The 25,926-nt window shown below is 43.4% G+C and overlaps 1 protein-coding gene across 10 annotated transcripts in view; it reads right to left on the minus strand.

Annotated features, from left to right (window-relative positions):
* LOC137383840 (synaptotagmin-B) overlaps positions 1-25,926 on the minus strand; it is a 691,314-nt gene that overhangs the window by 135,609 nt on the left and 529,779 nt on the right. For all 10 annotated transcript variants that reach the window (XM_068057126.1, XM_068057125.1, XM_068057129.1 and 7 more), the window contains 2 exons: positions 17,214-17,399; positions 15,835-16,010 (listed from right to left, as the gene is read on the minus strand). In XM_068057126.1, the coding sequence (XP_067913227.1) occupies positions 15,835-16,010; positions 17,214-17,388 (351 nt within the window). In that variant the 5' untranslated portion in view covers positions 17,389-17,399. The remainder of the gene's footprint in view (positions 1-15,834; positions 16,011-17,213; positions 17,400-25,926) is intronic.

Below are 25,926 nucleotides of genomic sequence, written 5' to 3' on the forward strand. Positions count from 1 at the left end.
ATCAAATGTTTATTTTCAGGAGTACACTACATTATCAAAAACCCATCCCCAGCTATCTGGTCATTCATTCCTTTGAGGGATGTAGCTTGCATGGAATGGCCCCCAGATTTGCTTAATTAACAAAAGTCACAGAAGTAATTTCTTCAAAAGAAATTGATTGTGTGAAGCACTTTGAAGTGTTCCAACCAGATATGGTGCAATATTGATATAACTCAAGCAGCGATGTTCTAGTCTGCAGTTACAAAATTCTAAGTTGTAATAATAAAGACAGAGTAGGTGAGTTAGCACTGATATATTGTCTGTATGTGTTTATGAAAGTGTCTGTTGTAAGTAAATTGCTCATAATTAATAATTGAAATCCTTCTGTGTGGTTTTAACTGGTAATTTGTGTATAGTAATTGCTCTCAGTGATAACCTTGCAATTAAACACAATTATAATTAATTAGTAATTAACAATAACTGATACTCAGGCAAAATAAATAATATTTGAATACAAATCTATCAGTGTGGAGGTACTCAGACTAGCGGATTGGTGAATCATGTATTATATTTGCTCAAGGACCATTCACTACTGATCCAGCATTCTTTTGTGATGATGATTTGTAAGCATTATGCCTCTTAAAGTGAAAGTTCTCCAGTGACTTTGTAGCTGTTGAGCCTGAGATTTCATAGTTGTTCCAGTCATTCCTGCTAGACCTTTGGTGGTGAGAGTTGGGCCAGGATCTGGTCATGCTGGGTCCCCACTCCCCCACACCCACACCCCGCCCCACAACCTCCACCAAGTTTCATTTTTGGCTTCACCCACCTCACCAACAACCATCACCATAAATGTTGGAGTGTCCTGGACATTCAATACAACTTAGTAGGCAGAAGGGGAAGCCCACCTGAAGATTTAGGCCCAGATCCCTAAAAAGCATGCAAAGTTTTTCGAAAGATCTCTTAAATGCGGCCAAGGAGGGAACTGGCAGCCTCTCTTGAAGGGCAAACTTTGCTGAACATTTCCAGTCTTTTTAGTATGGTGGGAACTCTAGATGCAACCATAGTGGGATTCAAAGTAGTGAACCTCCCCAAGACTCGGAAAAGCCCACCATAATTGCTGGGATCACTGGCTTGTGGATTTTTTAGGCTGTTGTAATTTTTACTGGTTATCTTTACGATTTGTAACTTCTGTTGATACTATATAGATGGAATTGGCTCACAGGAATGCAGTGATATTTGTTCTGAATTTGACTAAGGAGAAAGAGAAGGGGTTATGTATTATCAAGGAACATAATCATCCAGGCAGCTGAAAGAATATTTGTATGTGGAGGCTTAATACAGCCATGACTACTTCTGCCCACCCTCCACCTCAGCTCTAACCAGCTGCTTTTATAGAAATCACTGATCCATCTTATTGTAAATTCAGAACAAACTAGGCACTTGCGATGTGTCAAAGGAACACTGTTTGGCAATGAAATGCTGTGATTAAAACCATTTTTTTGGTGAATAAGTTATCTTAAATTGCCATTGTAATTGGACTGTGAAAAACATCAAACGTTTTTGCATACGAGTACATCAGCAAACATCCGATTCTTCTGTTTGCCTCTAAGACGCCAACTTTTTCATTACACATGCAGAGAACATTGCTTTTCATTGTCCGTCAACAAATGTATGTTCTAACTTGCAATCAATTATTGCAACCTTAGCAATCCTTAATCCTTTGCTTTCAAATCACCACTGATATTCAAAATAAGTTTTTTTTGAAGAGTATGTAAGGGAACAGGTGCAGGCATAGGGTTAAAACCTTAAAGCCAATACATAACAAATTCTTGAAAGAACCTACCATCCAGTTGAAATCCGGGATAGTCAGAAAATATGGTCAGACAATATAGATCAGGAAGAGCACAGAAAAAAAAGATTGAAAAGACAAACAAGCAGTGAACCTTCACAAAACACCACAAAGAGATATGACAGACACAGACTGGCTCAGAGAAAAAAATGTTTTCAGACATTAGTGAGAAATTCTGTTAGCTTAATATGTACTGTGTGGCATCGGTCATCATATGTAGATTGATAGGCTGTAATTCAAAATGACAAAAAGGTAATATTCTTGATCGAGTCCTTCTTTCTTTTAAAATCATTTGGTTTCCAATTTTCCTGCTTCTTTCACCTTCCTCGCCTGAAGACTCTTTGTTGAAACCAAAAGCTCTTGAGTGCCTCACTTAAGAGCCCATTCTTCACTTGGATGCCTCATAAGTAAGTGGCAGGGACAACACTGTTGAGCGGGATGCTGCCCCCGCCTTCCATCCATACTAGCAATAGCAATCAGGAGCAGTCACCTGGATTGACTATTGTCTCCTGAGCACAGGGATGTGAAGGCCAATTGCAGCATTCTAATTGCTGCCCTAGCTTAGACGAACAATCTCAGCACAGAACACAAATCAAACCTAGGTCTACCTGAGTTAAAACAGCAAATAATTCCTACACAACATTTTACTTTATATCTCACCGACATGAAGGACATGAATTTTCTCACTATTCAGTTGCAGCTGCTGTCACCTATACTATTAGTATATGGACCTCTAAAGGAATACATAGTTAAAGGCTTAAAGTCTCATATGTTTGCAAGCCAGAAATTCTGATTGTTTTAAAAAATATTGGTGAAGACACTGCTGTGACAAAGCAGCTGAATTGCAAAAAAAAAACAACACGATGGGCAACAAACATTATTTCTCCTGATCATAACCATCATCGCTTTGGGCAGTCTTTAAATATAAAAATTAGTAATACCAAGTCCTCATATATAAATCTGCTTTCTTGAATATCATGTTCCTGACATAGTCTAAAACTATGATTAATATAAAACCATATCCATGCCTCCTGAAAATCTACCTCTTTAACTACATTTAGAGGTTTTTAATTTGATATGAATTCATAGGGAAGATGTTGGAAGTCATGATAAGGGATGGGTTATACAATCACCTGGAGAGGCCTACAGGTATCACAGAATGCTAGCATGGTTTTAGGAAATGGAAGTTATCGCTGGATAATTGACTTAACTGAAGAAGTGTGCAAGTTATTGGACGATGGCAGTCTGCTGATATCGTGCACTTTGATTTTCATAAAGCCTTTGATGGAGTGCTACACAGAAGGCTATTGGGTTTTCACCATATAGGATTGGCAGTCAGTTTTATGCCAGAAGTAAATTTGTTGGAATATGATAAGCTGAGGGTTGACATTAAAGGGGGTGGATCTGCTTAGGACAGGTCACAGAATCGAATGTCGGGATTGTAATCGTTCCCCATCTTCATATATAATTTGGATAAGGTTGTGAATAGAACTATTCACAAGATTAATGACATAAAACTGTATTTGGGCTTTTGAATTTAGATCAAATGAGTAGTATACAGGCTATTTAGTTAAGTTAAAAGAATTGCCCCAGTAGAGCAGACGTCCTTCAAAGTAGTCAAATACAGTGTTATACATTTGGATTTGGGAAAGTCCAGGCATGTGTTTGCAATGCACAACATCCCACCATAGAGCAGAAGAACAGAAACATCATAGTAGATAAATTATTGAAGATCCACATACAGTATGAAGAGGCTATTGGCAAAGCAAATAAAGCTTTAGGTTGTATTTCTAGGACAGTGCACCATAAAGGGCAGGATTTTATCAAGCCCACGATGTCAGGGTCCGTGGTGGGGCGGGGGGAGGGGGTGGTGGCGGCAGAAGACTGTTCCAGCAAAGCCTGCCACGGAGGCCACGCTGGGAGGGTCCGGCCCGATCCTCCCGGCAGCGGTGAGGCTCCGTGGCAGCCCCCTCGCTGCTGGGCGACGGGAACTGAATTACAATATTTAAATGAACAGGGTGAACAAATTTAAATAAACTTACCTTTACTCTTCCAGGCCTGCTACAATCCTCAGTGCAGCGGCGGGCATTCCCATGCCTTCAATTACCCATCTGGGGAAGCCAGTGTGACACTGGTGAGGAGGTGGGGGGGGGGGGGGGGGGGTGAGGGGGAGTTAAGATTTTCAGTGCGGCGGGGTGTGGGAGAGGCAAGGGTGTAACAGGATCAAATAAACGTAATGGGTGTAGGGAGTGGTGTGAAGGGGTGAACTTTTAACTTTGTGCAGTCTGGTGGGGGGGGTGGGGGGCGGAGGTCAGGTTTAAAAAGTAAGTGTTTTGGGGGAGGAAGGGTAAATAGTTAATGTAATTGTTATGGGGGGGGGGGGGTGGGGTGTGGGAAAGGCGCATTAGAAATTTATTTGATAAATTTTGGTGAGTGTATCTTTAAAAATGTAAATATGCCAGCAGGGCTGGCAACCCTTTAAAAATGGCACCAGCGCCTGCGCACAGGCAGCGGACGCCATTGCTGGTGATGGACATCCCGGCCCCTCCACATGATTGGGAGGTGGGGAACAGAGCTGCCCCAGCTATTTAAATGAGCTGCCGCGCAGGTAGCTTGATTACCTTAAGGATTTGGAAAGGAATTTCCAAGAGCTCACCTTTCAGTAGATTACATGAGTAAGGAAGGGTGTTTGTGATGTTAAAGCCTACTCCACGTCTGGATGTAGGGAGCTTAATGGACCAAATGGCTTTTTTCATAAATTTATATCTACTTTTAGTCAACTTCAACAACTCAACCTCCAGCTCTTATTCAGTGTTTAACTTCAGTCCCCCTTCCCTCCACTGTGAAATGTCTTTGGACATTTGCTACATTAAAGGTATCATAAGCGCAAATTGTTCTTTTTAATTGTCTCTATTGACATACCTGAATTTTTTTTCCAAACATTTGATTATCTTTTCAGTGAAGCTTTTTCCAATACATGTTTTAAGTTTACTTCTCATTAACTTAAATCTATGTCCTCTGATTCTACAAGCCTAACTTACTTTGAAACACTATTTGCACCATTTCATCTTTTATTTATTTCAATAAGACCCACTGTCTTTAATGTCCTTCTTTCTAGCTTATAAGACTAATCTTTCTTCAAAGCTTATCCCCTTTATACTTCGAATCACTTTCATTGCTTTGTTCTGCATGCTTTCGGTTGCATATACTTTGCCTTCCTATTGTGATATCCAAAACTGAACACAACTAAGTTACAGTCTGACTAGTACATTATAAAACCTTCATACAACCTCTATGCCCTTGTACTGTACTGTTATGCCTATACAGGAGTGATTCCACAAGTCTGTACTTCCAAAAGGAAAGGTATTTTTATGGGAAGGTCAGAGACACAGCTATAGCATTGCATCTCCTATTCTCTGCAACACAAAATTGTTTCCCTCCCAGAAACATCGATCATGGGGTTACTCCTTACATTCCAACAATCTGTTTTTTTAAAATTGCATTGCAATATTGTCCAGAGGGGAACGTAATGTATCTTCTATTACTACTAGATTATCTTTCGAAATCTGCCTAAGCAAATTATATTCCATTCATTGTATATTTACGTCACACATTTGCTCGAAGGGGAATATTTTACTTTTGTCAGCAATAAATTTCACTTACATTACTGATATATTCTTCAAATTGTAAATTACTTTCTATGCCTCTACTCTCACTTGCAATTTGACAAACTTACTACTGGTTTTGGCATTCAGGTCAATTATATAGGTTGGAAAAAACGAGGGACACAACGCACTGACCAGTTGGGGAGGAGCGGGGAGGGGGGGTGGTGTGGGAGGATGGGAGGAGAGTCTTTACTCAACACTTCCTCCAGACTGAGAACTCACCTCTCACGAGTACCTTTGTTTTCTGTTTTTTCCCAAATCCTGTCCTGTCCTGTGTTCCAGCCCGGATCCCAAAGGGTTTTAGTTTAATTAGGAGTCTTCCATGTGAAAATTTCTTTACAAGAGTATCAGTATGACATTGATGCCAATCACTTCAAATAGTTTTCTTCTTATCAGCAATGTTTAGAGGTTGTAGTGAAGTAGTAAAAGTGGAATGAGCAAACACAGGCCGTCCTTGTACCTGACAAATGACCAGCACTACTTTCATCATCAGGGATGTGGATAACAGGAACAGTACAATGCTGGATTTCCTGAGGTTGTGTACTTGGCAATATCAAATTACAGCTACTATATATCTCTAACTGACTTTTAGATAAAAATGAATTACACCTTTGAAAATTATAACTCATTTTTCCTAACACAGTGAACTCTATAGAACAGTTTTCATCATCTTTGACTATTTTAATGCAATTTATGATAGCAATAAACACAAATCAAATCAAAATCATCATTCTATGGGCTGGAGTTTTGCCCCTATATGGGGATGATAATGGAGGCAGGTGAGCACGAAAATTCATGCCGCCAGCCGGTGTGCCAGTTTGCTAGCATCATCCTGCCCCCGCCCTTTTTCCTACAAGTGGTGGGTAGCCAACTGAGGTAAATTAATGGCCTATTATGGGATGCTGTAGCTGGCCTGTGGTCTTCCCAAGGCGTTGGGGACTAGGTCGGCTGTCTGGAGGCAGCCTCTCTTCAGCAAACCAGCGCTCCAAGTAAGCTTGCTGGCCCTCCCTGTCTGCCTGACCACAGCTGTGGCCACAGGCCTCCCTGTAGAAGGGTTCCCCATCCACAATGGTGGCCTGGCTGCTGAGGCCATTTTTAAATTTAGAACTTTTAAAAGTTCCAGAGATGGAGGTTCAGATGGAGGTTCCCTCTCTCTCTCTCTCTTACCTGAACTACAGGCTGCTGCTCCTTCCGAGCTGGAGGGCCTCCTATTGGCCCTCTACCTTTGAGAGCCCTCCACCGTCCTTAATTGGACGACGAACCCACCCTCGGACCACTAATTGGCCAGTTCGGGGAAAATCACTTCTGGGTGACTGTTTCCCACCCAGTGCGGGGTTGTGACCCCCATTTGACCCCGATGTCAGGTTCATGACCTAAAACCCAAAATCCTGCTCATGGTTTCTACAATCAACATGTTTCCCGTATTCAACCAGCTGCACGGTGCTGACCAAACCTGTTAATACAAACTACTGGGGCTGTTTTTTCTCAATGGCTGCATCCAGCTTAAAACCCACGTGATTTTGTTTTGCAAAGCTTAATCAAGTTGTAAGGTGACCTCGAGGAAGACATTATACTAAGTTCAATGGAGGAGTTACTCGAGTTAAAAAGTTATTTTCTATTGCCTTCTTTACCTCCAGAGTTGACTATACCAATGCATTCCTGGCTGGTCTCCCACATTCTACCATCTGTAATCTGTAAAAAATTTCTAAAGTCACTTGTAACAGCCCTTCAAAACACTCCCACAGGGGATGCAGAGACCAAGTGGGCCCACATCAGAGACGCCATCTATGAGTCAGCTTTGACCACCTACGGCAAAAGTGCGAAGAGAAATGCAGACTGGTTTCAATCTCATAATGAAGAGCTGGAACCTGTCATAGCCGCTAAGCGCATTGCACTGTTGAACTACAAGAAAGCCCCCAGCGATTTAACATCTGCAGCACTTAAAGCAGCCAGAAGCACTGCGCAAAGAACAGCCAGGCGCTGCGCAAACGACTACTGGCAACACCTATGCAGTCATATTCAGCTGGCCTCAGACACCGGAAACATCAGAGGAATGTATGATGGCATTAAGAGAGCTCTTGGGCCAACCATCAAGAAGATCGCCCCCCTCAAATCTAAATCAGGGGACATAATCACTGACCAACGCAAACAAATGGACCGCTGGGTTGAGCACTACCTAGAACTGTACTCCAGGGAGAATGTTGTCACTGAGACTGCCCTCAATGCAGCCCAGCCTCTACCAGTCATGGATGAGCTGGACATACAGCCAACCAAATCGGAACTCAGTGATGCCATTGATTCTCTAGCCAGCGGAAAAGCCCCTGGGAAGGACAGCATTACCCCTGAAATAATCAAGAGTGCCAAGCCTGCTATACTCTCAGCACTACATGAACTGCTATGCCTGTGCTGGGACGAGGGAGCAGTACCCCAGGACATGCGCGATGCCAATATCATCACCCTCTATAAAAACAAAGGTGACCGCGGTGACTGCAACAACTACCGTGGAATCTCCCTGCTCAGCATCGTGGCGAAAGTCTTTGCTCGAGTCGCTCTAAACAGGCTCCAGAAGCTGGCCGAGTGCGTCTACCCTGACGCACAGTGTGGCTTTCGTGCAGAGAGATCGACCGTTGACATGTTGTTCTCCCTTCGTCAGATACAGGAGAAATGTCGTGAACAACAGATGCCCCTCTACATTGCTTTCATTGATCTCACCAAAGCCTTTGACCTTGTCAGCAGACGTGGTCTCTTCAGACTACTAGAAAAGATTGGATGCCCACCAAAGCTACTAAGTAGCATCACCTCATTCCATGACAATATGAAAGGCACAATTCAACATGGTGGCTCCTCATCAGAGCCCTTTCCTATCCTGAGTGGCGTGAAACAGGGCTGTGTTCTCGCACCCACATATTTTGGGATTTTCTTCTCCCTGCTGCTTTCACATGCGTTCAAGTCCTCTGAAGAAGGAATTTTCCTCCACACAAGATCAGGGGGCAGGTTGTTCAACCTTGCCCGTCTAAGAGCAAAGTCCAAAGTACGGAAAGTCCTCATCAGGGAACTCCTCTTTGCTGACGATGCTGCTTTAACATCTCACACTGAAGAGTGCCTGCAGAGTCTCATCGACAGGTTTGCGGCTGCCTGCAATGAATTTGGCCTAACCATCAGACTCAAGAAAACGAACATCATGGGGCAGGACGTCAGAAATGCTCCATCCATCAATATTGGCGACCACGCTCTGGAAGTGGTTCAAGAGTTCACCTACCTAGGCTCAACTATCACCAGTAACCTGTCTCCAGATGCAGAAATCAACAAGCGTATGGGAAAGGCTTCCATTGCTATGTCCAGACTGGCCAAGAGAGTGTGGGAAAATGACAGTGTGGCGCACTGACATGGAACACAAAAGTCCGAGTGTATCAGGCCTGTGTCCTCAGTACCTTGCTCTATGGCAGCGAGGCCTGGACAACGTATGTCAGCCAAGAGCGACGTCTCAATTCATTCCATCTTCGCTGCCTCCGGAGAATACTTGGCATCAGGTGGCAGGACCGTAACTCCAACACAGAAGTCCTTGAGGCGGCCAACACCCCCAGCTTATACACACTACTGAGTCAGCGGCGCTTGAGATGGCTTGGCCATGTGAGCCGCATGGAAGATGGCATGATCCCCAAAGACACATTGTACAGCGAGCTCGCCACTGGTATCAGACCCACCGGACGTCCATGTCTCCGCTTTAAAGACGTCTGCAAACGCGACATGAAATCCTGTGACATTGATCACAAGTCGTGGGAGTCTGTTGCCAGCGTTCGCCAGAGCTGGCGGGCAGCCATAAAGGCGGGGCTAAAGTGTGGCGAGTCGAAGAGACTTAGCAGTTGGCAGGAAAAAAGACAGAGGCACAAGGGGAGAGTCAACTGTGTAACAGCCCCGACAAACAAATTTCTCTGCAGCACCTGTGGAAGAGTCTGTCACTCTAGAATTGGCCTTTATAGCCACTCCAGGCGCTGCTTCACAAACCACTGACCACCCCCAGGCGCTTATCCATTGTCTCTCGAGATAAGGAGGCCAAAGAGATGAGATGAAAAGAGAATCTTGAGGTCATCCAAAATTCTGCTGCCCATGTCTTAACTCACACCAAGTCCTGTTCACCTATCACCCCTGTGCTCACTGACCTACCTTAGCTACATTAAAATTTTCATATTTGTTTTCAAATCCCTCAATGGCCTTACCCCACCCTATCTCTGTAATCTCCTCCCGCCCTTCGAGATAACTAACTCCTCTAATTCTGGCCTCTTGAGCATCCCCAGTTTTAATCACTTCACCAATGGTGGGCATTGCCTAGGCCCTAAACTATGGAATATTCTCCCAATGCCTCTCCGCCTCGCTACCTTTAAGACACTCCTGAAAACCCACCTCTTTGACCAAGCTTTTGGTCACCTGACCTACGATCTCCTTATGTGGCTTGGTGTAATATTTTGTTTTACAATGCTTCTGTGAAGCACCTTGGGATGTTTTATTCCGTTCAAGGCACTATAAAAATCTAAGTTGTTGTTGCATTGGGTGATGCCAGGCTCCACAGGAACAGTTCCTGTAGAGCTGCCAATGAGTCAAATATAAAACCCGGTGGGGCTCACTTCGACTTGCTATTGGGAAGACCTGCTTTTGACATATGAATCTCCTACAATATAATAAGGAGGTCTGACTACTAACAGATCAAACAGTTACAACTACAACTGATATGTGTATCGTGCCTTTAATGTTATAAGTGGTCAATGATGCTGAAAAAATGTTAGTTGCCTTTAATTGCCTGAATTTTGTGGTCAGCAGCGAAGGAACAGCACTCATTGTTCACCTTGCTGACAGCCGCCCAGAAAGTTTTCTCGGGTTTTTGAGCATAGATTTGCTCTCATCCAGCATCGGATCTGGTGCGCTGCCCTCTACAGGAGATGTGTGGCGTCTGGGAGCAGGGCAAGCAACAGCGATGCTCTTCAACCAATCTAATTGAAGAATCCTCACAGAAACACGCAGGGCGGAATTTTAAGAGAAGAGATCTACATGCAGGAGGCCAGTAGCAGGTCAGGAACACATCTGTTCTGTCAGTGGGCTTTGCCGTGCCTCTTTAACTCAGCCATGAGATTAGCATTCTGTTTCTGGGTTTCCCAACCAATCAGAGAAGGCTGGTGGAATGACTTGCTGAATCTGACAGAGGAAGGATTTTTAGTAAAGGAACCCTATCAGGGGTCAGAATGATTGACCTGTACATTGGTTCCTGTGGCTGCAGCAACCACAGGAATGGAAAGGAGACCTATGGGTCTTGGACTCTTTTCTGGAGGTCCTGCTGCAGGATCTGAGGGACTTCAGTGAGGAGTACCTTGTCTGGTGGTGAGAAGGGTCCTCCCTGTCTGATACTTCCTGCGCATCCGAAGTCTCACTGTCTCTGCACGCTACCCTTGAGTGGGCTGCAGTGGGGAAGAGACCAACGCCCACCTCCTTCTGGAATGTGCCTTCGCAAAGCAGGTCTGGAAACAGATGCACTGGTTTTTGTTGAGGTTCATCCTGAGCAGCTCCGTAATGCAGGACTCAGTGCTCTATGGGGTGTTCCCAGGGATACACACTGAGATAAACATCAACTGCTGCTGGAGGACCATTAACTCTGTGAAAGATGTTCTTTGCTCTGCCTGAAACTTGCTGGTCTTCAAATACAAAGAGTTGTCAATGACCAAATGGTGCATACTGGCACATTCCAAGGAGACTACATGCTGAGGGTGGCACTAAAGCTTGGGGCAGCCACCACAAAGGCTCAATGGGGAAAGGTCACTGTGTAAGGCCCTGCCATCATTGTGTACCAAGGGACTAGAACCTGTGTAAAACCCCTTGGGCTGTGTGCACCAGAGAATGTTCGACATGAAATATAAATGTACATTGTAAATAGAACCTCCAATAAGAAGTGTAGTGAGGCATCTCATGTACTGTATTGAAAGAAACTGATCTACATTGCACTTTATGTAATGTCAAATTTGAACTGTTATGTACCGTATTTCTACAAATGTCATGAATGGGAAGGAGGTCTTGTCCAGGAAGCTTTGGACGTCAATAACGATGCAACGTTAAAGCCTCAGCCTCCTGAAGCATTGGTGCTTACACATGTCAAGAGAGCTGATCCTCTGCCTGAAGACCCTGTGTTTTGGGGGGTGGGGGTGGTGACTCATCTCATTTGAGCTGATCTCTGTGTCCATCCTGTGGAGCGGCATGTGGCTGAGAAGAAGGCAGCTGGTGCTACTGCTGCTGTTGCTTCTGCTGCTCCTGGTGCTGTTGGTGTGACTGGTGCTGCTCCTCTTGTTCCTCATCAGGGGTCCAAGATAGAACTACATAGGCTGCTCCCATGCCATAGGGAAGGCTGGCAGCAGAGAAATGCAGAATACAGTGAGTGAAGTCCAAGACAGATGAACTGACTTCCAAGAAGCTGGAAATCACCTGTCAAGCAGTGAAAGTACATTCTCAAAAGAACTGCTGTGAACACCAGCCTTTCACCTAGGCATGTTTGCAGCACTTCAGTTTCACTGTTCAAAGTCTTCCCAGGCTGTCAGTTTCACTGAAGAAGCACTCCCCACTATGTTGTCATCGCGTCAACTTTGGCGAGTTGTACACTGCTGGGGAAACCCATGCACTGTTCTTTAAAGCCAGAATACTGGGTTTATTTCACAGTTAATTGCTTCTTTAAATATCTTAATTACCTATCCGACAGCTCCACGGGGCTTCTTGTGCACTCACCTGCAAACCCGCCAGGGTTAAACCCAGAAGTGAGCAGGATAATGATGGGTTCCTATCTCATAGCTGCTTTTTGGAACTTTAACCTCCTGTCCACACCCACGCCTGCATCCCCTTGGCAGTTAAAATTCTGCCCGCAGAGTGCAAACCAGGGACTACAAAGCAAGAAGTATAACCTACATTTAAATCGTCCAGATAATGAAAGCGAGATTGGGAAAGACAGATGGGATTAAGAAAGAGTTAAAAGAGATCAACAGAAAAAGTAATCAAAAATAATTTTACTTTTTCAAAAAATCTCTGACATTAACTAACTTCTGAAGGAATGAGACTCCCCACTTATAGAATTAAATTTTCAGGGCCAGTGAGGTTATTCAGCAATAATTATCACAGAACACACTGTTAAAAATTCACTCACTCCTGAACACACCAGTCATTATTTTTTCTGGCATATTTAGTGGGGAACTGTTGGGCAAGTAGAGTAAGTTCACACTGTTAGTGACTTAGATACTGAGCCTATTGGCGAGGACTATGACAGCACAACCTATGGAGGAGCAGAGTATCAACAACATCTGGATTTCCACGTTTATCTGCACATGCGCGAACAACAGAAGTTGCTGTCAGACTTACTCCTTAGTAGTGGTTAGCGCTGATAGCCTCACTATTATTTCTGCCGCATTTTCTACCACATCTGCCCTTGACATTCAATGGCATTACCAAAGCTAAATCCCCCACCAACATCCTTTGGGTTACTATTGACCAGAAACTTATCTGGACCTGCCATATAAATACTGTGGCTACAAGAGCAGGTCATAGGCTGGGAATTTTGTGGTGAGGAACTCACCTCCTGATTCCCCAAAGCCTGTTCACCATCTACAAGGCACAAATCATTTGCCTGGATGAATGCAGCTTGCACAACACTTAAGAATCATGAAACCATTCAAGACAAAGCAGCCGCTTGATTGTCACTCCATCTACCACCTTCAACATTCACTCCGTCCGCCAACAGTGCACAGTGTGTACCATCTACAAGATGCACTGCAGCAACTCGCCAAGGCTCCTTCGACAGCACCTTCGAAACTTGTGACCTCTACCAGCTGGAAGAACAATGCAGCAAGCGCATGGGAACACCACTACCTGCAAGTTCCCCTCCAAGTCACACACCATCCTGACTTGGAACTATATCACCGTTCCTTCACTGTCACTGGGTCAAAATGCTGGGATTCATTTCCCAATAGCACTGTGGGTGTACCTACACCACATGGACTGCAGCGGTTCAAGAAGGCAGCTCACTACCACCTTCTCAAGGGCAATTAGGAATGGGCAATAAATGATGACTTTGCCAGTGACACTCACATCCCAAGAACAAATAAAACAAATTCCTGACCAATATGCTTTTAGCATTGACAGTTTAATAGAGACAGTCAGAACTATCATTGACTCTGATTCTTTAAAACTTCCTCTGTGCTAATTTTAGTGATATTTAGATGATTAGGACACATGGTAAAATACTGCTGAGTCCCCTTGTTTACCTTTTCACTCAGATTATTGAAGATGAGAATTTCAACTCGATGCCATTTTTAGCACATGCATTTATGGGAAACTTCTTTAAGAGCAGAGGATTTCATATTCTATATCACCATAAAAGGGATTCTCAACGCTTTCAATTTATAAACTGCCTTGGATTTTAGGGCTGCTGGAGGTCCAGTAAAAATTGAAATGTTCTGTGCAGTAAATATTTTGGTCTTAAGGCCAGTCCTATTTGAAATAAAGTTCCTCAAACTCAAAAGTATAAATGTGCCAAATTTTAGTGGCATGGCTCTTGCTGACCAAGTAATTCCACCTACCACAGCTGCATCGCACACTTGAACGTGAGAAAATGTTATTAACAAATGCCAAAGCTTGGACCTGACCTGAAACAGCTAGGATTTCAGACGTTGTTTCTCCATATATGACCAGCTGAAAGATAAGCAGGGTAAATAAAATTTTGATGTATTTGAATTACAGCTTAGGCAGATCTTTTAAAGATCTATTTTCTAAAAATGTATTCACAGCTGCAAAAAAAAAGGCTTGAGCAGAGGAACTGTTCTGCTGAAGGTTACACATTCTTTCAATTGCATGCGCTCATCAAACTACTTTGATGTAAATCTGGGTCCGTCATATGTCAAGGAAGTCAAAACACGCATACACAACAATCATTTATAAGGAAGCACAAAAATGATTCGAGAAAGGTTAGAACAACACCAAAAAAGACAACCTTACCAAACAGTCTATACAATACACTGTATTACATTGTATGTATGGAACCTCTTCAGTTGTGAGAAGAGATGTGGTCCCATTAATAGAGTTAATGGGGTAGAAATTTGTCTTGGGTGTTAACATGAAACAGGCTGCATCAGCTGCCTGCTATATCCTGTTCTATTGAAGTGAATGAAACTGAATGGGCGGAGTGTATAACAGACAGCCTGCAATGCCGCCCTCAATTTGCTACCGCCAAAGATGAGTTTCTAATGTTGGTTTTGTGCTGGTTGCTATCTTATTCCTCGGTAGAAGAGGATTTTGAATGTCATTTTGATTTTTGTCACTATATATTTTTAAATTGCATCGAAGTTTCAATTTAAAATAATAAGCAGTGAATACACAGAAAATTAAACTGCAGTTTCTTGGCATATCCTAATAGATCCTATAGATTGTGGTTTTGCACTGAAATGTCTTAATGAACAGAGGGATGACTGTCAATCATGACACTAATTGATACATCATTGTCTACATATAAATAGGATTCAGTGCAAATCAGATTTTCAATCATGATAATTTTTCCCCTCTTTAATTAAGGAAGCAAGCTAAAGCTAAGATACTTGCTAATCACATTTGCAAAGTCAATACATATACTTTGGTCAAACAGTATTTGTCAGCTTATTAACCACTGCTGATAAGGGAATTAACAGCTTAAAAACAACCATGTATTCCAGCTTCAAATAACTTACAAGTGAAGGGTTCAAGGGGCTTATACACCACATATCTTTAGTTGTCTTTTTGCAAGCACTTTACATCCTATAAGTGCTGCTAATGTTACCACATGATATAAGAATGCGTTTCATAGTTTGGACCTATCACTGGAGTGTTTTCTTGAGGTAATGAAATAAAGAAAGAAAAATTGTACAAGTTACAGCCATATGTCCTTTGTAGAAATCATATTACAACTTTCATTAAAACAAAACCATCTTTATCAATCAAAGAACAGATGGGCCAAAGCATGTGCGAGTCATATCCATGAATAATTGTGCAGGTTTTGGAACACGTTCATTTGGCATGGGTATTCTGATTTTGTATTGTTCCTGCAGTGCGTTTTAACAATTTCCATGTGACATGAAATCAATGTCCTACCTCATCAGATGAAGATCAAGGTAATGAGTTTTCCCCTTGTGACAGATAAACACTATACAGCAAGGATGTTACAAACCAATTTGATATGATGGGAACTCACAAGAAGATATGCCATTACTACAGAACAATTTTAATTTGTATGTCCCATAGTTTAGTAAATTCACTTAGATTTTGACTTACGTTTTTTCTTTATTACATTACCTGATTTCCACCTGAGTTTTTCACGTCTTTCATGTTGATGTCATTCTTTTTACCCTTGCCCTTCTCCTTCTTGTTTTTCTTCTTTTTACAGCAGCATTTCTTGCAGATGCAGAGGCAGCAGGTGAGAAGAAGCAGGCCACTGACAATAGCTATTGCTATCAAAGCCCAAGGTGGCACTGGCAAATGGATTTGAAAAATTGGTAAACTGGCATCAATCACAGTGTTAGAACCTATAGCTTCCTGGCAATACATTTCAGGAAACAACTTTCATTTTTGACATAGGCCAAACCTTTCACCAATAGATAAATATTTTGGCCCGGAAATTAGTTTGCGCCCAACCCAGCGGTAACGACAACTGCCATGCCAAAAGCTATGAGCATGAGAATCACTCAAAATTGGTCCTCTTGCATCATCAAGATGTGACTGGCATGCTGGGGATGCCAGTCACACCCCAAGAGACAGTGCACTGGTCATGAGGAAGATGGAAATCAGCTGATGGTGACACCATCACTGGAGTAACCAGGAGTTGGGATCGGGTTGGGGAGTGGGGTGCAGGGGAATGGGTAGGAAATGTAGAAGGAGCAACTGATGACTGGCTGCTGCCCACAATTTTAATGTGGAGCTAAAGGCCAAATCTGCTGTTACTGGCTCCACATCCTATTAGTAAAAGACCTTTTAATTACCTTTTTAGTGGCAGCCTCCAGTGGTCCCTTTAAAACCACTGCCTTGGCTGCTCTGTACTTGAGAACACTAAGCATTGCCAGCCAGGTGCATGCTGCCTCCAGGCACCAACTAATTTTGAGAAGCTGCCTGAAATAAGCATTTCACTGTTGCCTATGCAAATTGGGGCCAGAATATATACAAGCTGGATGACTACAAGGTTGTATGTCAAATACCTGATGCAGAATGAATGTACACACACAATGTTGGACGCTTCACTTAACCTTACTGAATCAATTAAATGTATTAAAACTGATAGACTTCCTGCATTCTGATACTAATCAAGGTGATGCTAAATTATATGATGATAATATCATTAACAAATTGGGACTTGATTTTTCAGTACGGATTTCCAATTAACTTTTGTTTTGCTCTAATGAACCATTGCCCCTCTCGTTTCTCTTCCTACTCAAAAGACTTTCACTCTAGAAAGCCCATGAATTGTCATTGGATGTGGAGCTCCAATAGAGGTACAGAAGTCTGGGGTACATATTTGACCAAATGTGGATTTTTAGCCACTCTGACAGAAAGAGCTTGAAATAAAACACAGTCATTTCAGCAAATGAGAACAAATGGAGTCAAGTGTATTTATAAAAACAGTAACTGTATGACAGAAAAAAAAAAACTCCATCTCATGATTTGAAAGAAAATATACTTACATGGAATTTTCTGCAGTTCATTCATAAATTTCTCTTTCAGCTTCTCAAAGACATCATTTTTCCCTTCCCCAGGGCTTCCGGCCTCAGTTGAGTTATCTCCAGTATCAACAGGCATCATGGTAGGCGTGGCGATGGGTGCCACCAAAGCCTCTGAAAGGATTGTCGGAGACTTCATCTTGAAAAGAGCTTGTGGGTGAAAAACAAACACAATTTGTCAGCATTCAGGAAAATATACTTTTGCTTCACGAGATCCTAAAACTAATATAATTCCTTCTGATGATTTCTTTATTACAGTTGTGAATAATGCATTGATACTTTGTTGGACTCATTTATTATTTAAAACAGGAAAGAAGAATGAATGCTAACTCAAAGTAGCAATGGATGTATTCTACTGGAATGAAGTCATATTAATCAATGAAGCAGAGAAGTTGTATACAGAGGAAAGTGTGCTAATATTGCTCCACACACCACGAAGCAAATGCATCTATCATTACTAATGTGATTTCAATTGTAAATCTGAAAGCAAATATTGTTTTCAGATTACAATAATAAGCCCAACCAAGACTCCTTACACTGTCTTATATGTTAGCTGTAAATTGTTAAATTGAACAGGGCCAGTCTGCAGTGTTTTCACACAGTAGTTTCTTCTTATATTTTTCTATCCTTTGCCAGCTAGCAGCTCATCTCCTTTTATTTCCTTCCAACAGGAAGGATGACTGCACAACTTATAACCTTCTTGATTTATTCTGATACATGAACCATCTTGTGCCTCAGTGAAGATAAGAATAGTTCTAAGCAGTATGACAGTGGCTGTTGGATGTTTCATCTTCTGAATCAGATTTGCAGAGTTACAATGTCTACCACCACCGTGACTTGAACCTACAACTGTAGACAACATGGGAAAGTATGGAAATGGATTTAATGTTAAAAATTCTTCAAAAAGCTCAAATCCGATGCATTTAATTAAAATTTGTGATATTTCAGCATTATCAGCTGAAAATAATAAGACACACACCTTTACCTATCTCACAAGGCTATATTGTTGCTATGACATTCTTTCCAGAAGCAAAAAATGCAGAGAAATGGAAATTTTGTAAAACAAGTTAAGTATCCAATAGAAGACGGCGAGCCTTCAGAATCAACTTGGAGAATTCATAAAATCTGTCTGGAAAGGACTTAATAATCTGGGGCTCTTCCTAATATAAAAGCTTTGAATGCTAATCCATGGAAAACATAAGAATTCATTGGTGAATACCTTAAACCATCTTCTAGAGAAAACTTGACTATAAAATGTGAGCAGTGAGGAACATTAATCCTTGGAATCTTAAGCAACCCATGAGAGAACAACAGTTCAGGATACGTATAGTGGGAGAGAGAGTGAATCTTCAGGGAATTTGTAGAGTGAAGATGGTTTTATGGCCTATTCTATAGGCTTAGCTTTCTCGTGACATTTAGATTCGTCATAAGGTGTTCAATATTTGTGAAATATTAGTTAATGTCAGTGATGTATATGGAGTACTTCAGGTTGGAGCCAAATCTCAAATCTGGTCTAGTTCACTCATTCCTAGTCAATGAAAGTATTTTTTTGAAAATACCTCACCTTTACATTATTAGAGTCACAGAATGTAAAAACTGTGCATGTTGCGGTAATGGCTATGTCCAGAAGAAAGCAAAAGATAGTAGGCCCATTTAACTGCCAAAGCTGTTAAAGCCATCCTTCACCATCTGAATATTCCATTGTGTACTCACAATAGATCTGATACAGCTGAACTCTAGTTCATTGACCCAGTTTTTCCATCTAATTTATGGATGGACAATGATGTGCAACAATTGCAATGAAAATGTGGCACTCAAATGTTTACAAAGCACCCTTATCATAAAAGTATACAGATTTCATGTTGCTTACTTATACTTCCCTGCTCCTCCCCCTGCCCCCAGCCCTGAAAACTTCACTCCTCCCCCTTCCCCACCAGTGTTCCGCCTCGGAATAGAGATCCGAAGGTGTGGGAGTTCCGGCAACCAGCTGGAATATCAGAGTGGGATGGCCGTTGCAACGAGGTAAGTACTTATGCGTTAATTAACAATTATTTAAATATTTCAATTAAGATTCCATCACCTTCCTGGTGTTGAGGCCTGTGGCATGCCTCTCCCAGAGGTATTTTCCGGGGCCCCCTCGCCACGACCCCCGAAGTCGGGGCACTGGTAAAATCCAGCCCATTAACTCTGTCTCTCCCTCCACAGATGCTGCCTGACCTGCAGAGTATTTCGGGCATTTTCTGCCTTTATTTGATCTCCAGCATCTGTACTATTTTACTTTTCCGCAAAAGAAGTAGTTATGATTGTCTAATAAATTGACTTGCCCCAGAGTAGTAGTCCAAAGTCACCCATTGAGACTTCAGACAATTAGGTAAACTTGATTGACTTAAAATGAAGGAAAGCTCCCAAATCAGTGAATGAAATATATAATCATAGCTAAAGAAACCCGATATTTTACTGAAAATGATTTGTTTCCTGCCTGATAAAACAGGTAGAAAATTATTTTCCGTTTGTTGGCTTTACAATTAGATATAGTACTTGGTATAAATTTTTGTAAAATATGGATTCAAATAAAGAGAGGGGGCTGGATTTTTAAAAAGGTCAGGGTCTGGATAGGAGGTAGGTGGGCGGGCATGCAATTTGCCACCACCGGCCTCTGTGCTGGTTTGCCATCACGATGCTGACCCGAGCCATTTTGAATGAGGCAGGGATGGATTGGCTGCCTGCTGGCAAGAATTGGGCAGCCAATTGATGCCAATTATTGTTAATTAAGGTGCCTATTAAGACCCCGTTCCCGCTTCAGCTGAAATTTCCAGACAGCGATGCAGGCAGCCAACATGGTGTGCTCAGGGTGGGATGGGGTGGGGAGTGAGGGCCAACGGATCATGTGAAGGACCACCCCTGCACACCCCCCCACCTCACCATCCCGGACCCATTATGGTCGCCAGCCCACAGCTGTGGCTGCTGGCCATCCCCTGGAGGGGTAGGCCCTCCAGGACCCTGGCCAGGCAAGGTGTGGCTGTTTAAAAAATAAAAATAATTCCACTCCATGTTCAGATTGACAGCTCCTACCTCGGCTGAAGGGCTGCTGAGCTCTAAGTGCTGGAGGGCCTCCACAGGCTCTCCAGCTTTCAGAGCCGACCCATTGTCCCTGATTGGCTGGCGGGCCCGCTTTCTGGCCTTCAATTGGCTGCAGCATTGAAAATTGCAGTGGGTGTGCTTAAATCTTGCCATGTGGGGTCGGGACCTGGAACTAGCCCCCATTTCCGGTTCCCGACCCCTGATTAAAAATCCAGCCCAGAGAGTAGAACAACATAATCTGAGTGAGACATGCATCTATTACTATCTGCAATACATTAATTTGAAGTATTCAAAGCGATTAAATTCCTGAGAGAATATGCCAGTGCAAATATTTCTAGGGTGATTAACTGTTTTCTTTCCCTGTATGTATCTCTTTTAGGTTTGTATGTTTTATTTCCAATATTTTACTTGTAGCTTATTTTTTAATTTGTGGAGGTTCGTGATGAAGGAAATTGCTCCAGATAAAGCTGACAATGAAAAGATTATAACTCAAATAATGAAATGGAATCAAACACTCCATGATGAAGGCTCCATGTTGTCAAACACTCAATTGTGAGATTCACTCACAGCTCACTGTGGGAATGCAATTTCACAGGAGGACTTTAAGTATTGTTTCAGCTGATGAGGTCTGGCACCCATGAGAACAGAAACCAGTAGGTACTATTTGGTGTGATACTGAATGAAACAAATGAGGATGGTGCGAGACTTTTTCTCTGATATGAGCTGAGTAATCTCTCACAGCCGGGATAATGGTGGTGGTGCTATGATTGGCCTGAGCGTTCCTAGCCGAGGACAGGGGAAACATCAACTATGGTTCCTGCTCCAGATCACTGTCCATTGAAGCCCTTTTGGACAGTATGGACATCGAAAGAAGACTGATAACAATGTGGCTGTGTTACATCTCATGCAACTGAATTGCCTGGGTGGCAATACATGGCACATACATGGTTCTCAGGTGAGGTATAGGAGGGCTGCAGGCAGCATGGAGCTGCATCCCACTGTCTGCCATGCCTTAAAAGCAGGGAAGAGAGAAAACTGGGGGAGAGAAGGAAAACCAAATAAACTTTGAAATTATATTTGTGCTTATCATTTTATTTCCCTGCCTATCTTTACTTCCCTGCCCATCTTTAGGGTCTGCCACACCGACCACTGTCACTGGTCGAGATGCTAGTGGATTTCCAGCTGGTTCCAGGCCTCTGGAAATGTCATTCTGAAACTAAGTATTGGTGATGTGCAAGAGCGGCATGAGCTGACTCTCCCTTCATTTCCTTTCTCCTTCCCGATGGGCAACATTGGACCTTGACTTGGTGTCATCCACAACGGCATAATTGAGATGAGTGAACCATGCATGGAGGGAGTAGGGGAGACAAACTAGTGATGTATCACTCTGAGGTGCAATGCAGTGAACAGACAATGGAGCCACTCATTGCAGATGCTTTTACTCAGAGACACTAAATATCATAAGATTTATATTATAGAGTCAGGAATCTAATCAAGATATTTAGGTTTGTAACTATAAAGAACAAAAAGAAAGATATTAAGCTAAAAATTTGATTAAGCCCTTTAATGGGCTTAGAGATCATGATGTAATCTACCCCATGCCTGGTCAAGGTGAAACAGTCAACAGGCAAACTTTGTGCCGCCTGTTCATCTAAATGATTGTGGCTTGCAGCCCAGCACGAGACACACTGCTGACTGGCTGCATGCTCAGCAGGGGGTGCAGGTGCATGCCGGGCTAGCATGAGTTACAGCTAGTCTGCACTTCTTAAAGGCAACCTGCCCCTCTTAAATGGGAGGGGCATTTAGGCTGCAACAGCTGGTGGAACCGTTAGTAAAAGGCTTTGAGGGAGGAATAACATGCTCATTGCAGTAACAGGCCAGAGAGAGGGCTCCCAGGTTCTCTGATGTGGCACTGGAGGCCTTAGTCCAGGAGGTCAAAAGGACGAGAGAAGCCATGTTTCCACAGGGGGCAAGGAGGCCCTCCAGACATATGCTGGGAAGGTGAGTAAGTGGCCATGGAGGTGAATTCCAGAAGTCTGGTCCCAAGGACATGACTCTATTGTGAAAAGTTCAACGACCTCAAACAAGTGGCCAAGGACAGTAAATGTACCTTCCAATGGCATCTCCTTACCATTGCACCACCAAGCTTTCATGCTATTCAATGCACCACACCACTGACACTCATCAACCACCAGTCAGGATTCATGCCTAACATTCAGATGATCCAGCTCACCCTCACACACTTACCAATGCTGCCAGCCTCATACCCACATCTCACAGCTTCCACAAACTTTCAGCTATTCAGCTGTAACAGGAACATCATCCTAACATATTGCAATACATTCACTGACACTATTCTCTCTGCCTTACAGGACAAGGTTGTATATAAGAAGCGGGAGCATGTGGAGAATCTGCAAGGTAGAGGCATGCCTGCATCTCCTGAGCCTGTTGGAGGAAACTGTTCTCTGTATTATATGGCCGGCAGTGACATTACATCAGGCATTGCTGAGAAAATTCAGAATGACCCTATGTTCCTGCCTTCTTCAATTTCTCAAATCCCACTTCACACTCTGGCAGGAAGTGCAAGTTGCAAATGTTTTGACTATGGAACTCTTATTTTACCTCACCTCAATCCTTCCCTTCTACTTTTACATACCCATGTTCTGCTGCCTGGCCAGCCAGTGCAGCCTCATTATGAAGGGCCATTTTACCAGGCCAGCAAGATTTTACTACCCTCGGAATGGGCCCCTGCCGCTGGAAGTCTGCCAGCTGCAAAGAGGCAACTTCCCAGCAGCTTCTGGGTGGGGGCCTTTCTTTCTCGAGACTCCATAGCCCAAGGAGGGTCCTCCCCCCACCCTCACACCCCATGGCAGTGGCCGCCCCTGCGGCTCTGATGCCGCCTCTGGAGGGTTCACCCCATCAATCTCTGGGGCTTGTCTACCTGCCCCTGGCACATCCATCATTGACCTTACTGGCCCTTCGAGGGTGCCTCAACATGGAGGTGCCCCTTCTTTCTCCCAACAGCCTCAGAAACAGCCACGTCTAACAGTGGTGCTGCCGAGGCTGCAGAGCTATTGGCCCTCTGATTGGGCCAGCAGCTCAGAGAGGCAGAACGCCAGTAAAACCGCCCCCACAGCCCTGCCATCCGCCTATGTGGGCGCCATGCCCATAAGATTCTGGTTGGTGAGTCAATGGGCATGAGGGAGCTACAGCCAGGTCATGAGAAGGATAGTGCATGTGCCAGCTCCCAGGAGGGGAGGACACACATGGGCTATGCTGCAGAGGACTCAGATGAGGATTTCAATCAGGATGTGTACATGAGAACACTGATGGGTATGCACAGAGTTGCTTGGTGCATTGGCAGACCTGCCACAGAGCCTTTTATCACTGTCAAGGAGCATGGAGGACTCCAACTACAACATAATACAAAGCTTCATGCAGAGCTTGGAGCCCATCCTTTAAAATGTGGAAGTGTGAGCTAACTTCATGACGGCAATTGTGGACCCAGTCATGATACAGTGTCCGATGACTGATGTCTCAGATTCTATTAGAAGCTTCTCCTTCGAACAAAGGAGATTGAGGGTGTAGTATGTTCTTTATGTTGCCTTATGCAACTTAAATGAGATGCGTGGAGTCCAGTTTGCTGACGATCTCAAACAGGTTTACTAACAGCTAAACTATTAGATACAGTACAGAGCAAACTATTTACAGAACCTTCATCTGAGTGTTACAGTTGCAGAGTGACTCTGGCTTGTAGTCACATGACTGCATCCTGGTACTTAGTTCATTAGCATACTGAGATCTTAAAGGGACATCACTCTTAAGGCGATCACACAATAGGGGGGAGATTTGATAGTGGTGTATAAGATTATGACAGGCTTAGATAAATTAGACAAGGAAAAACCATTCCATTAGCTAATGGTACAAGGACTAGGGGACAGAGATTGAAGGTTTTGGGCAAGAGGGTCATTTTCATGACTGTTTAACCCGTGGCCTTCAACTTAGACTTTGTCTTTTCACCACAGCTGCCACTATGTAATGTGTTCTTTATGTTGTCTTATGCAACATAAATGAGATGCGTGGAGCCCAGTTTGCTAAAGATCTCAAAGAGGTTTATTAACAGCTAAACTATTAGATACAGTAGAGCATGGGGGAATATAAGGAAGAATTTTTTTACGTAGCGGTTGGTAATGGCCTGGAACTCGTTGCTCCCAAGGGTGGTGGAAGCAGAGCCAATCAATGTCTTCAAAAGGAAATTAGATGGCCACTTGAAGGAAATAAACTTGCAGGGCTACAGGGATCAAGTGGGGGAGTGGGACGAACTGGATAGCTCCGTGGAGAGCCAGCATGGACTCGATGGGTGGAATGGGCTCCTTCTGTGCCATAAATGCCTATATTGTGTCATGCTAGGCCCACACCTGCCAAGATTGAGGCACATTAAGTTTGTCATGAACATTAATTTTAAACTGTTACTGGAGTGAGGGGAGGACTTGTTGACCAGATCAGCCATGGCTGGAAAAGACATTTGCATATTAACAGACAGTCCCAGGGCGGCACAGTGGCGCAGTGGTTAGCACCGCAGCCTCACAGCTCCAGGGACCCGGGTTCGATTCCGGGTACTGCCTGTGTGGAGTTTGCAAGTTCTCCCTGTGTCTGTGTGGGTTTTCTCCGGGTGCTCCGGTTTCCTCCCACAAGCCAAAAGACTTGCAGGTTGATAGGTAAATTGGCCATTATAAATTGTCACTAGTGTAGGTAGGTGGTAGGGAAATATAGGGACAGGTGGGGATGTTTGGTCGGAATATGGGATTAGTGTAGGATTAGTATAAATGGGTGGTTGATGCTCGGCACAGACTCGGTGGGCCGAAGGGCCTGTTTCAGTGCTGTATCTCTAATCTAATCTGACATTCAACCCACAATGGTATTTTGATCACCAAACATTGAAGGTGGGGGAGCTCGCATTCCAGGTTGACTGCTAAGTTGGCCGAATACACAAATGGACATGGTCAAACCAGCTAGTCACGTGACTAATCTGCTGGGCAACTTGAGTTTTTTGAATTTGTGCAAACAGTTTGGGCAGAAAACTGTTTTGCTCCTGGACTGAGAAGATCTCTCTCCCCTGTCTGCTCCCATCTCTTTCTCACAAGCCTCTGAATCCACTGAAGACACATGAACACCAAGAGAGAAAACTCTCCTACAGCTAACAAGGTTTAAGAAGAATACTGGGCCCCAATGAAAAGCAAGATCTACCTGCAATCAAGGACACTACAGTGAGCTCGAAGAATCATAGCAACAACTCTTCAGATATTGCCTCAAATCTTTCCATTTTATTTTTCTTCTGCTCTTTTCTGTCTCTATTTGCATCTGTGTATCGCGTATGCATGCTAACGTGGGCTGCGGCGTGTATCCGTAGGCATTAACCGAATTAGAGTTTAAGTTTAATAAATTTCAACTTTTCTTATTTAAACCTAAGAAAGCCTGTTTGTGCTGGTTTCTTTGCCTTATAATTAGGAAGTGGTGAACAAAGATTCACCAAGGGGGAGCTAAAAACACGGTGTGTTTAAAATTAAACCCTGTTACAATAAGACCAGGTGAAGGC

Source organism: Heterodontus francisci, chromosome 25, assembly GCF_036365525.1.
Source record: "Heterodontus francisci isolate sHetFra1 chromosome 25, sHetFra1.hap1, whole genome shotgun sequence".
Taxonomy (NCBI): Eukaryota; Metazoa; Chordata; class Chondrichthyes; order Heterodontiformes; family Heterodontidae; genus Heterodontus; species Heterodontus francisci.